General features: G+C 33.3%; 3 protein-coding genes across 6 annotated transcripts; all 3 read left to right on the forward strand.

Annotated features, from left to right (window-relative positions):
- Positions 1-263: 263 nt before the first annotated feature.
- LOC118282355 (endocuticle structural glycoprotein SgAbd-5-like) lies at positions 264-1,663 on the forward strand. The gene is made up of 3 exons (XM_035603398.2): positions 264-525; positions 855-1,023; positions 1,534-1,663. The coding sequence occupies exons 1-3, from the start codon at positions 398-400 to the stop codon at positions 1,618-1,620; spliced, it is 384 nt and encodes a 127-aa protein (XP_035459291.2). The 5' UTR covers positions 264-397; the 3' UTR covers positions 1,621-1,663.
- A 502-nt stretch (positions 1,664-2,165) lies between these two features.
- Positions 2,166-5,231, forward strand: LOC118282356 (endocuticle structural glycoprotein SgAbd-5-like). Of its 2 annotated transcripts, XM_035603399.2 has the most exons (4): positions 2,166-2,276; positions 3,663-3,805; positions 4,247-4,421; positions 4,868-5,231. In XM_035603399.2, exons 2-4 carry the CDS (start codon positions 3,669-3,671, stop codon positions 4,913-4,915), a joined length of 360 nt encoding a protein of 119 aa, XP_035459292.2. In that variant the 5' UTR covers positions 2,166-2,276; positions 3,663-3,668; the 3' UTR covers positions 4,916-5,231. The 2 variants fall into 2 exon arrangements, with proteins under 2 accessions (XP_035459292.2, XP_050557556.1); XM_050701599.1 differs by lacking the exons at positions 2,166-2,276; positions 3,663-3,805 and adding an exon at positions 3,961-4,125.
- Positions 5,232-5,588: 357 nt separating this feature from the next.
- Positions 5,589-10,309, forward strand: LOC118282354 (endocuticle structural glycoprotein SgAbd-5-like). Of its 3 annotated transcripts, none has more exons than XM_035603395.2 (3): positions 5,589-5,872; positions 6,183-6,363; positions 8,860-9,363. In XM_035603395.2, the coding sequence occupies exons 1-3, from the start codon at positions 5,745-5,747 to the stop codon at positions 8,923-8,925; spliced, it is 375 nt and encodes a 124-aa protein (XP_035459288.1). In that variant the 5' UTR covers positions 5,589-5,744; the 3' UTR covers positions 8,926-9,363. The 3 variants fall into 3 exon arrangements, with proteins under 3 accessions (XP_035459288.1, XP_035459287.1, XP_035459289.1); XM_035603394.2 differs by lacking the exon at positions 8,860-9,363 and adding an exon at positions 9,978-10,309 and having other exon boundaries at positions 5,590-5,872; XM_035603396.2 differs by lacking the exon at positions 8,860-9,363 and adding an exon at positions 7,870-8,152 and having other exon boundaries at positions 5,590-5,872.
- The last annotated feature ends 2,188 nt before the right edge of the window (positions 10,310-12,497 follow it).

A 12,497-nucleotide genomic window follows, 5' to 3' on the forward strand; every position in this document is an offset into this window, starting at 1 on the left:
AGGTTCATTTCAGAATTAAATCAAAATGTGATCATTCGATGTGACTTTACATTTCATTTGACATCATTTTTGAAACCTCTCTTTAATCAAAGTTAGCTTTGATGTGTATATGATGGCTACCTACTACTTAATTTATAATGTAGTAATCAGGTAACTGAATGTACGGTATGTGTAATATTTGAACTTATAAAAAACTAAGCTTAATAATATGATGTTTCGTTGTTGTTATTTCTTCACACAGGTATATATTACTGTGGAAGCTTATGATTTAATGCATTTATAGCTTGTATGTGAGCATAAAAATCAAATTATTTCAAAGTGTTTTTTATATTAATATTGAGTTTATATCTTGAATTTGTGCTAATAAGCCTTGAGTCGTGTTGAGAGTTGATTCAAAATGATTCGGATTATCATCGCGTGCGCAGTCTTGTCGGTTGCTGCGGCAGCCGTCCTCCCTGAGGATTCTCAAGCTCAAATAGTGGATTATATTAACGAAAATGACGGATCTGGTAACTATAACTTCAGGTGAGATATAGTGAAGAATATAATTAGAGTTACTTTTTAAATAAGGTATAATACTTAACACATTGAAGGCCGTGGTGATCACCGGTGACCGATGTTAGCGGAGGATTTGCCTTTAACAGTTTTCTATTGGTTGTTGAGGAATCGGGGATTAGGAAGTTTGGGAAGGGGGTAAATGGGCATCCGGTAACCTCACTCACACAACGCAAGCGTTGTTTTACATTTGTTATCTGTGAGGCTCACTCCGGTGGGCCAGCCCATTCGTGCTGAAGCATGGCTCTCACATACTTCCCTTTGCCGAAAATACTATTTTTATCGAATATATTTTACAGATTCAAGACATCCAATGGCTTGATTCGTGAAGAAAGTGGTAATGTGGTGAACCCGGGACAAGAAGACCAATACATAGACGTTCATGGATCGTACAGTTACACAGATACCAATGGACAAGTCGTCAACGTCAGATATAGTGCAGACAAAGACGGTTACCACATTAACGAAGTAAGTTTAAGTTCGTTTATTGAAATTAATTTCGATTTTAAAATGATATAATACCTCAATTCTGATCGTAATTTCGCTCTATACATAAAATATTACGGGTATACTTTTGTGAATATTAGCTGTTAAAAGTAAATATTACAATTTATTAAAATAACAATCGTGAGAGGAACCGAATTATTTAGATAGTACCGTTCATTCACATGACTAGTTGAGAACGTTGTACTAGTTTCAAGATAAGACTGGGGCTTATAATCACAAAGGGTATAAATATTTAAAAATGTGGCGTGTTTACTGCAAAATATTTAAACTTTACTTGACTATTTAAGACAAAAGTTCCTACTTCAATTTATTAACAAAAAACTATTAACTATAATATTTAAAAAACATTAAGGCGTAGTCACGTTGTTGGACAACGCTCTACTAGTTTCGAGGTACGTTCGGAGTCTAAAAAATAGTGCAAAGACCAACAAGTAGCTACTGGATGTTGATCTACGGTACTGTATTTTTCAGGAAAAAGTGACGTCGCAGTTTCAAGATTTTGGTGCACCAATTCCACCAGGACTCCCGGCTGCTGCAGTAGCGTCATTGCTAGGATAAAAAATATTAAGAAGCTTCGAATATATTTAAATGATAAATAGGATTTTTAATCATTTACAACATGTCAATTTATGTATATACGTATTGCCTTAGATTGTGAATAACTCTTGTTATATTATCTCCCCTATGTTTTGCTTATTTAGATTTAGTAATTTTATATCATTTCATTACCTACCTTAAATAAAATTGAAAATTATGAATATTTGTTCGCCAAGACGGCATAAGAATAAGCTCATGTATTTCTTATTTATAATACCACTCCTGTTAATACATATAACAATATCTTTATCTTTATGAATAAAATGATATTCATCCAATATGAAGAAATAATATTGGAAACTATACAAATATGTCAAATAACATATATACGGACTATATGTGATATAAGTTAATAGTCAAAGAAACTGTTCCCTTATATTTGTTTTACGTTTAATATTTTAATTAATAAAAAAAAAAACTAGAATTAAATTGCGTAGATGTGTAATTATTTCTTCAGAGAGGTATATAACACTGAGAAGGCTTATGATTGAAATCATTTATAGTTTAGATAACCATAAAAATCGAAATATATTCGAGTTTTATAGTTATATTTAATTGATTTTCTATCCTGACCTTGAGGTATAATAATCCGTAGTTTCGTGTTATTAGTGAGTTAGAAAAAAATGTTACCATACTCTGTAAGAGTATGGAACGTGTACTTAACAACAGGCTCCTGGCATACCTTGAAGGTAACGACCTCCTCAGCGATCAGCAGTATGGGTTTCGCCACAACCGATCCACTGGGGACCTTCTTGCGTATGCCACCCACATTTGGAGCGAGGCCATAGAGAAGCACGGGGAGGCAATAGCGGTCTCACTCGATATATCGAAGGCCTTTGACAGGGTTTGGCACGACAGCCTTATCGGCAAGCTTCCTGCATATGGACTTCCCGCTGATCTGTGCAGATGGATTGCAGACTTCCTGAGGGATCGGTCAATTCGAGTAGTCATCGATGGCTGCTCGTCTGACCAATTTGGTATCAACGCCGGAGTCCCTCAGGGGTCAGTACTTTCAGCAACGCTCTTTTTGCTGCACATCAACGACCTGCTTAAGCCCGGTATCTTTGGGTATGCAGATGACAGCACAGTTGTTGAAAGGTATGTGTCCGATGCGCGGACTAGCGGAACACAGATCCAGTCTCTAAGAGAATCCATGGTCGAACGGTTGAACTCGTCCTTGAAGGCGGTCTCCGATTGGGGTGACGCCAACTTGGTCAAGTTCAACGCTACCAAAACCCAGGCGTGTCTATTCTCTGCCAAACGGAGTCAATTTCCGCTGGCTCCTACTTTCCGAAATGTATCCGTTCCAATATCGGATCATCTAGAGCTTCTGGGCGTAACTCTATCGCCAACGCTAAACTTCGGCTCTTATATAGAGTCGAAGGCGCATCTGGCTGGTAGGAAGTTGGGTATCCTCTCGAAGGTGAGACGGTACTTCACACCGAAACAACTGCTGAGCCTGTACCAAGCGCAGGTTCGGTCATGTATGGAGTACTGTTCTCACCTTTGGGACGGCTCGGCTAAATGCCAGCTAGATGCGCTCGAACACATTGAAAGGCGTGCCAAGAAGCTCATCAACGATGATGCGCTTGTGGAGGCCCGGCTTCAAAGCCTTGAACACAGGCGCAAGGTCGCAAGCCTTTCCGTTTTTTACCGGATACATTTCGGAGAGTGTGCGGGGGAATTGCACAACTTGATTCCCCCTAGTCCTTTTCATCATCGAACCACAAGACAATCGGCGAGGCGTCACCGCTTCATGGTAGATATCCCACCCACTCGCACGAAGCGTTTCGCTTCAAGCTTCCTTGTGCGAACTGCTAGGGAGTGGAACTCCTTGCCGGAGTCTGTGTTCCCTGATGGGTATAACCTGGGTGTCTTCAAGGCCCGAGTGAATAGGTTGCTTATGGGCAGACGTGCTCCACCGTAGGCCGCATCATCACTTACCATCAGGTGAGATAGCGGTCAAACGTCGACCCATTAAATGTAAAAAAAAAAAAAAAAAAAAAAAAATGTTCAAAATGAATCGGATAATCATCGCGTGCGCAGTTCTGTCGGTTGCTGCGGCAGCCGTCCTCCCTGAGGATGCTCAGGCTCAAATTGTGGAGTACGTTTATAATAATGATGGAACTGGCAACTATAATTTCAGGTATGTTTTTTTTATATTTCTTATACAAGCTTTCATTGGAGTATTGAAAAATAAAACAAATATAGTATAGTAATATTACTTTGTTATGGTACAAGCCGCTAAACCAGCACACGAATCATCTGATGGTAATCACCGCCGTCTATGAACACTCAAACACCAGAACACCAGAGGCGTTACAAGTGCGTTGCCGGCCTTTTGGGGGTTAGGAATTTAAAGGTTGTTGGAGAATCGGGGATGGCGAAGGGTAATAGAGCCCCCGGTAACCTCACTCACACAACGAAACACAACGCAAGCGTTGGTTCACGTCGGTTTTCTATAAGGTCGTGGTTTACTCCGGTCGAGCTGGCCCATTGGTGCCGAAGCATGGCTTTCACACACTTGAAATCTCACACTTTTTATTCAAGTCCGTTGTATAGAAAAATACTGTACCTATATTTTCAGGTTCGAGACATCCAATGGCATATCCCGTGAAGAAACTGGTGAAGTGATAAACCCAGGACAAGAAGATCAGTACATAAAGGTTTATGGATTGTATTCTTACAAAGATACCAATGGCGAAGTCGTCAACGTCATTTATGGTGCGGACAAAGACGGTTATCACATTGAAAGTGGAGAAGTAAGTGCATTATAATTATTTTTAAGTAATAAATAGTTAGTCAAAGTCAAATCAGTACTTAGCACTCTAGTTTTGAAACTTAGTACGAGTTTGAAAGAATAAATGAAGCAAACTCATACTAAGGCTACCGTACCTATATTACATTTTGCGCTAGTCTAGTGATTGATCCTTCTTTCGTAATCTCTAAATGAGGCCTAATGTTCATGACGGTAATTTGACCAATGTAAACAACTTAGCACGGTATATGCTATATGTGTAGGCTATATGGACTTACGATAATAACTGTGCAGTTCGACTGTGTGTTAGTAGACTGCTTTACGTACCACCTGCATATCCACACTGTTTCTAGAGAATGCTCGATTAGTTCCGAGCTAAGACTGGAGCTAAAATCTAGAGACTAAGGACTTGCAGCCACTCCAACCTGAACTATGATACTGTTTTTTCAGGAGCCCATAAGTCTTCCTCCTGCCGCAGTAGCTTCATTATTAGGATAAGAATAAAATGAAGTTCATCCAATGTGAAGAAACAATCCTGGGAACCCCAATCAAATAGAAAAACTAAAAATAAAATTTGTGATACAGACGTTAACATTTTTGAAACTTTTAAAATAGGGATTTGTTACAAATTTAATGAAATAAATAAATATTTAGGACATAATAAGATGCCTACGTATTGAAACATGATTTGTATTCAGTTGTATATGACCACTGGGGTCTAGACGAGAGGGTTTCAGTGATTTAAGGTTAAGATTTAGATTGGATTACTTGCTTCTTTCGTATAATACTTCTTAAATAAAATAAGTTCTAAAAATGTGCATTTTTTATTTTCCTTCGATGATTTTTGTGGCACTAACTCACATAAGAGTAATAGATACGCAAATAGGTACGAAAACATTACATATATTGCACCTATTGTATAAGGAATTTACATCATAAATGTTTTTTTCCTATAATGAAATTTACCGCAGAACATAGATAATAATTGAGTTTATAATAAAGTAAGTAGTCATGAAACTAAACAAAAATACAATACATTTTTAATTTTAAAAGCACATTGATCAAGAATTTGAGTACTTATCTGTGTGCAATATTCTAACTTAGACAAAAACTATAATTATTTTCATGGCTGTCATTATTGCGAGGTATAAAATAGAGAGAAGAGTTAAGATTTGAGCCATTTGTTGTTTGTATTCGAGTACAAAAATCGAGATTTTGTAAAGTTTTATTATTATATTTCAAGGTATATTTGAATTGAAGCTTACTGACCTTGCGGTATAATCACCTAGTGTCTTCTTCTTAATGTAAAGAAAAAATAACGTTCAAAATGAATCGGATAATCATCGCGTGCGCTGTTCTGTCGGTTGCTGCGGCAGCCGTCCTCCCTGAGGATGCTCAAGCTCAAATAGTGGATTATATTAACGAAAATGACGGAATTGGTAACTATAACTTCAGGTACGTTCATTCATATATAAATAGTGATATTTTTCCCTGAAGTAAGTATTATTTCAAAGATTGTGTGATTTGTTTTGTAACTAATATTACAGTTTTTTAACACAATGTTGGAGTCAAATTGATGTAAAGAGTTAAGACATTCGAGTAATAAAAATATGAGAATTTTTGTAGCTTTTGAATGAAGTAAAAAAGCGTGTACTTACCTTGGACATTTGTTCAAAGTATTATACTGTTAGTGATATTCATATACCTAATGCACTATTGAGGGATTAAAGATATTTTACTACGTATGCATATAACACTATTACAGGTTCGAGACTTCCAATGGCTTGAAACGGCAAGAAAAAGGCTCTGTGGTCAACCAGGGTCAAGAAGACGAATATATTCAAGTTCAAGGATCGTACTCTTACATAGACACAAAGGGAAGACTCGTTAACGTCGTTTACCGTGCTGACAAAGATGGTTACCATCTCATTGAAAAAGAAATGGGAGTAAGTAAATCTTTATATTATATTTTACTCAACATTTTCGTAATGTATACGATTAATAAAAAAAAATATGCCACATACGCTATGTTGACAGAGTTACCATAGTTAGAGGTGCTCACTATGCAATAAATTCAACAATATGAATTAACAAGATTTAGCTTTTAATAAAGTTTATATTACTTATACACTGAAAACATCATTGACGCCCGTTTAAGTTTAGTCAAACTTCTGATATAACGAAGATATCTGTATGGTTTTGTAAGTTGTTATGGATAGCTAGTAATTGTTCCATATAAAATACTGAGAATCAGCAAAATCTGACTCTGAATCAAACGAGAAATTAATTTTAAAAAAGCCAGGAAAAAATAGCACTCAAAACAGACCACAACTGTTTTATCGAGAATTATTTGATTGTTAATTAATTCAGATAAAAAATAATTGGTTTATTTTGAGAATTTATTCCGTAATTTTTTGACTAGACGACCTTAATATAACCCGGTACGTGACTTGCATCTATTTTAATAGATGTAAACATATATGTATAAGACGTAATTTTTGATTATCGGTTTTACCGTCCTATTAATTTTAAAATCCTCTCATGTCAAAAGATCATGATATTTAAGAAGTCCCAAAAAATAGCATATATCAATTATATATCTACTAGCATCCGATTCACATAGTACTAGTTTGTTTTAACATTTTTCTTAAAAAAATATAAAAAAACTTGACTTTAACAAAAAAAAAAAAAATAGCGATACATTTCCCATTGGATAAAAAGGGAAATCTTCCTGAACTATGAGTAGACAACCTTTATGAATTCATGAGTATACATTCTACCAACGCCTTCACCAAGAAAAAGTTAAAGAATACCTTAGCATTTAAAATATAAGGAGGAAAATTTTAAGTCTAACTAAAGCTAATTTATTGAAGATTTTTATGAATTTGAAAGACTAATGTCAGGTATTTATTAATAGACTATAGGTCACTAGACATGAGTGACATACACCTTGAACTTTGTAAGTATATATTATTAGATATCTTCAAAGCAATCGTGTTGTTATATACCGGTAATAAACAGGTCAAACCAGCATCATCCTTCATTATATATGCAACATTAAAAACATCATTTTTTCAAATTTTTTTGCTTCAAGTTCACCTTATTCAAGTTATTATTATATTCTAAGTAAGTAATAATGTTTTTTTTACTTCTTAATATTAATACTATGTAATACCTAATATGTATGTATTCTTCTCTTTCTTAGTAAATGTACTAAGTTTCAAACAAAAATATACTATAAAATTTTATTCCATTACGCTATTCTATCCACAGCTTCATCATTTTACAATGTCAATCAATAAACTACCCTATGTAAGAATGATTAAAGTTCACGTAACATCATATTCCTCAGAACCTTTTACGATACTTACATATATACGTTTTTCATAGTCTTGTCTTTAAGAAAAAATATGAGTATCATTAATATCTCTATGTATTATTTCTTTTTACAGACGCAGAAGCGTATTTTCTCACCGAGTGTGACGGCTACCCTGCTAGGATGATATAACGGATTTACGTCAAAATAAAATAAAAAAATATAATATGTATGAAAATTGTACCTGAATTTCGAAGTTATAAATTAGTTAAATTGACCAAAATTACTAGTTCCTATGTACTTTATAAAGTACAAATATATTTATTTTTAATGTCTTTTTGATTATTTTAGGAAAACGAAATTGAACTTTAGTCAAAAATCATTTAATTTTATTTGAATAAATTACTCAAAAAATTTAACACGTTTATTATTTATGCCATGTGAAAATAGATGTTAAATATTAACTAACAAATTACTTATTAAAAATAGTTAATAAAATAGTTTTAAGTTCTGTCAGACACAACGATTATGACGATTTACTATTAGGAAACATTAATTAAATTAAACATTTTCTCTGTTAGGTACGTAAAGTTTATAGTAATTGAGGCTGCTATACGTAATACATGACAAAACTACTAGTAGCAATCAAATATTTACTTTAAGCACCTAGCAGTGAACAAATAAAGCGACTAATTAACGCTATTTGCTGTAACTTGAGTGTGAAATGAGAAATTTACATAACAACTACTTAAATCTAACCTAGTCTTAATCTTTGTATTGCATAATGTGCTTTATAAGAGAATTAAAATCTAGCTCTATAAGTCTTTAACCAAATATGTATTTATAAAGAATGTTATGAAAAGAAGTGGTAGATTCAGTATGTGGTGGATCATATAGTATTAGTTGATTCATCTTTTTCGTGAAAATATTTCTGTGACACCCTAGTTTAGCTTTGGTTGGTGCAGTACTTCAGTGTACATTTTAATTGAAAAGCTAAGCATATTTTTCTTACTTTAACAACTACCTGAAGACCTCGAGAGGAGAAGTCTTGGATAAAGCGCTAATTGATTGTTCGAGTAATCTTTTTTATTAAGTTATTGCAATGTGTTTTTATTATTTGTTACAGCCAACCATCACTTTGCAATCCTCTGGTCTATCACCTGCTGCAATAGCTTCATTGTTAGGGAAATAAAGATTAAAATAAAAAGATCAACATCATACAATTTGCAAATCTATTAAATAGGTACACATATACAGTACATATAAGTAAAATCGTTATTGTAATAATTTGAATAAAATAATATTACAAGACTAACATTTACAAAATATCGATATATTAATAACCACTGTTGCGAACCTAGCTCAGAAATTACCTATGTAATAATTATAATATTTACAAAATCCATATACATCAATTATTACCTGTAATAAATACGTAGATTGTATAAAACAAGAAATAATTTGATCAATAAATGAAAGAAACGCTATTTGTTATGCAGAAATTAAATTAACTTTCATTATACTTTGTGAATTATTTTCATTATGAATTAAATGTAACTATTAGTTAAACAGATTCAGAAATAGTGTCGATATTGTCCTTATATGTACAATTAAATATTGATTTAAACATTTCTTTTGATTCAACCATACTTCTATCCCTTTAATAGTATACAGAACTGTTTTAATATCATATGTAATTGTGACACAAATTACAATAATTCTGCTAGTCAGAATGTGAATTATTTAAAGTCCTGGCAGTAGTTTAAATCTCACCCATTTTTTTCAATTTAATAAAAGAAAGCCTTTAAGTTTTCAAGCTATCAAGATTCAGGCTAAATAAACTCATATTTGAAGTTTAAATATTGTAGTTAAACGAGGTTTTGCTAATCACTTGACAGCATCAATAGTCCACGAGTTGGTTTAAATCACAATTAGTATATTATTATAATTGGAATTAAATTTTAGGAATGAAATTAAAGGTCTAAACATAGTCCAGAGAGCTGCGGACTTACCTAGCGGGTTTGCTGGGGCTCTGGCTCAAAAAGCAGGAGTAGGAACTTTTTAACTTAGAACCTTTTAGTCAGTAAGAGTCTGACACTCCCTCTCGCCTCGTCCAAGGTGGGAGAAGTCATTGGATGATCCTCCGTCTTCATAAAAACCATAGTCCAGAAAAAGAAGAACAGTTAATTATCTACTTAATTATTTACTATTATTTTAAATGACCTTGTTTTCTATTTGTTTCAGCCAGCCGATAATGATGTTGGTGTTCTGCAACCAATGACAATAAGTCTACCGGCCGCAGCAGTTGCTACACTGTTGGGAGGGTAAATAGGAAGGATTTTTTTACACAACACGAATAATTTGTTCAACTGAGAATCCATGCTGAATATATAAACACATGAAGAGTGACGAGGAGAGACGGCAACCAACGAACAACAAACCTTACAACAATATTATTCAATTTCAATAATAAATAAAAACATGTTATACTTATATAGCTAAAATATTCCCAATTATTTAATGGGTTTGGTTTTATGAACTATTGTAAACAAATAAAATGTGAGGTCAAAGTCAAAGCATTTATTTCAATTAATCCTAACTTAGGCACTTTTGAAACGTCAAATATAAGTACGTACTAAGTGCCTAAGTTCTAAGTGTATAAGTACTAAGTGCCTTTTCGTTTGTTTAAAATAATAAATGTATTTACAGATTATAGGTACTCATCGAATTATAAACTTTTAAAATCTAAAATAACCTCATACCTATACTTTCTGGAAGGGATTACTGGGACAGAAATACCCGTCATTCACTACTTAAGAATTATTAGCATAGGTATAAAATACTGGAATATTTGAAAATTTCGAAAACAATATTAGGTCTGATCTACTAAACCTTTCGCTTGAATCACTTATCTATTAACTATTAACATCAAAATCCGTTGCGTAGTTTTAAAGATTTAAGCATATAAAGGGAAATAGGGATAGAAAAAGCGACTTTGTTTTAACCTATGTAGTGATTATACGAGTATATTTTTTATTTACAAAACTCAACACAAAGATATCTTATTCAAGGACAAATCCTTGATGCCCATTAGAAAACATGAATATTGATAAGCGGAACCATGAACTAGAACTTAATGATGGTAAATTGATCACGATTAGGAGAATCATGGTAATAATAATTTAGTAACAGAAAAACGACTAAATAACTATTTTTATTCTTATATTTTTATTATTCTTTCTTTAAAAATCAAGAAAGAATTAATAAAAAAAGATATAATTTAAGATTTTGTCAGTTTATCTAACTGGATAAGTCTACTACGCAGAAGATATTAGGTATAGTGTACAATAGTGTGTGCGCAAACACAGTTGCACTCTCTGTTCCCTCATACTCTGAACCCGACGGGAGGGTAGACTGACACGACCAGAGAGGTTGCAGTCTCAGGACCTTGCTTGGCTTTACGCCTTTTTTTGCTTTTAAAAGCTATACCAAAATCAAGATTTCTTTAAACACGAAATAAAATAGGATGTTTATCAAACTGTTGTCAGGGATCATCTCGACAAAAAAAATTGAATTAAAAATTAATAGCTCTATACACAACATATTACACGACGCGATGTCACGAAGACGAATCGATTAGATTTTTAGCCTCTTGAAGGCAAACTTCAACATAAATCATAGACATTTAATATAGGGTCTATTATAGGTTAAAGTAACGGCCTTATAACAAATTTAATCTCCTATTAATTAACTAATAGCCTAGGTGTAGACAATTTATGTTTTTTATAAAGGTTCCCGCTGTTTTATAGAAGATTATCAAAGCATCTGCTTTAATGTAAGTATCGTATGATACTTAAAGATGATTATTGTTTAATGATTGATTTAGAAGACAAGAGCTTGTATGCTTTTCTTCATCATTATTATCAAAGTCAACATGTTGAGGTCCTTAGCCGACCAAAAACCTTAGCGTATCACATTATCTTCCTTCCCTATTCAATTACCTCCTGCCAGTAGCTCTTCTTGTTTGTTACTAATGAAACTTATCATAAGAAATTGAGTTAACCTCCTCAATTGGCCTTCCACCTACATTATTAATATACTAAGACTTCCTTTACCATAAAAAAACCCTTTACATATACAATGAAACAAAATAGAGCATCATCAATATAATACGCATAAAAAACTTTAACAGTTACATTGAAAGAGCTTGCTCGTTAAAAGACCTGAATGGCGAGGAACATTAATATAAATATCAGCCCTATTATAAAACCGGGTGAGATTAAAAAGAAACAGTGACTATGGTAGTTTACATTTTATTATTACAGGGCTTCTCAAACTTATACGCTATAATTTTTATAAAGAAAACAAAACTCTTGCATTCGGTGTTAAGTTAATTAGAGGCTTAAGTACGTTATAATTGAGTGGGTAATTGGTTGGCGGTGCACTTGATCATAAGTGAACAATATATTTAATGCTAAAGGCTCGTATGATCCATAATTATGACGGTGTTCATACTCTTTGTTTGGGTGCTAAAGAAACACTAATTCTTGCTCTTCACTCTCATTATTGCTTATTGTTTCCTAAGATGGTTAGTATTTCGAAGTCCATAGTTTCTCTCTAGTAATTGAGGTCATAAGATCATAAGACAAATGAAAGATTTATATAAAGTAATTACAAGTAGTAAGTATAAGAATAGTATCGATTAAATTAGGAGTAAATATAATAGGTCTGCAATTATGGGTAATAGTTAACCATAAATTCTTT

The sequence above is a fragment of the Spodoptera frugiperda genome, chromosome 20 (assembly GCF_023101765.2).
Source record: "Spodoptera frugiperda isolate SF20-4 chromosome 20, AGI-APGP_CSIRO_Sfru_2.0, whole genome shotgun sequence".
Lineage (NCBI taxonomy): Eukaryota > Metazoa > Arthropoda > Insecta > Lepidoptera > Noctuidae > Spodoptera > Spodoptera frugiperda.

Excerpts from the sequence above, each read along its gene's own strand:
- LOC118282356 (XM_035603399.2), top strand. The coding sequence starts at position 3,669 with ATGTTCAAAATGAATCGGATAATCATCGCGTGCGCAGTTCTGTCGGTT. Across the intron at positions 3,806-4,246 it reads ACTGGCAACTATAATTTCAG|GTTCGAGACATCCAATGGCA; the intron begins GTATGTTTTTTT and ends CTATATTTTCAG. Across the intron at positions 4,422-4,867 it reads ATCACATTGAAAGTGGAGAA|GAGCCCATAAGTCTTCCTCC; the intron begins GTAAGTGCATTA and ends CTGTTTTTTCAG.
- LOC118282354 (XM_035603394.2), top strand. The coding sequence starts at position 5,745 with ATGAATCGGATAATCATCGCGTGCGCTGTTCTGTCGGTTGCTGCGGCA. Across the intron at positions 5,873-6,182 it reads ATTGGTAACTATAACTTCAG|GTTCGAGACTTCCAATGGCT; the intron begins GTACGTTCATTC and ends ACACTATTACAG. Across the intron at positions 6,364-9,977 it reads TCATTGAAAAAGAAATGGGA|CCAGCCGATAATGATGTTGG; the intron begins GTAAGTAAATCT and ends TATTTGTTTCAG.
- LOC118282355 (XM_035603398.2), top strand. The coding sequence starts at position 398 with ATGATTCGGATTATCATCGCGTGCGCAGTCTTGTCGGTTGCTGCGGCA. Across the intron at positions 526-854 it reads TCTGGTAACTATAACTTCAG|ATTCAAGACATCCAATGGCT; the intron begins GTGAGATATAGT and ends TATATTTTACAG. Across the intron at positions 1,024-1,533 it reads ACGGTTACCACATTAACGAA|GAAAAAGTGACGTCGCAGTT; the intron begins GTAAGTTTAAGT and ends TGTATTTTTCAG.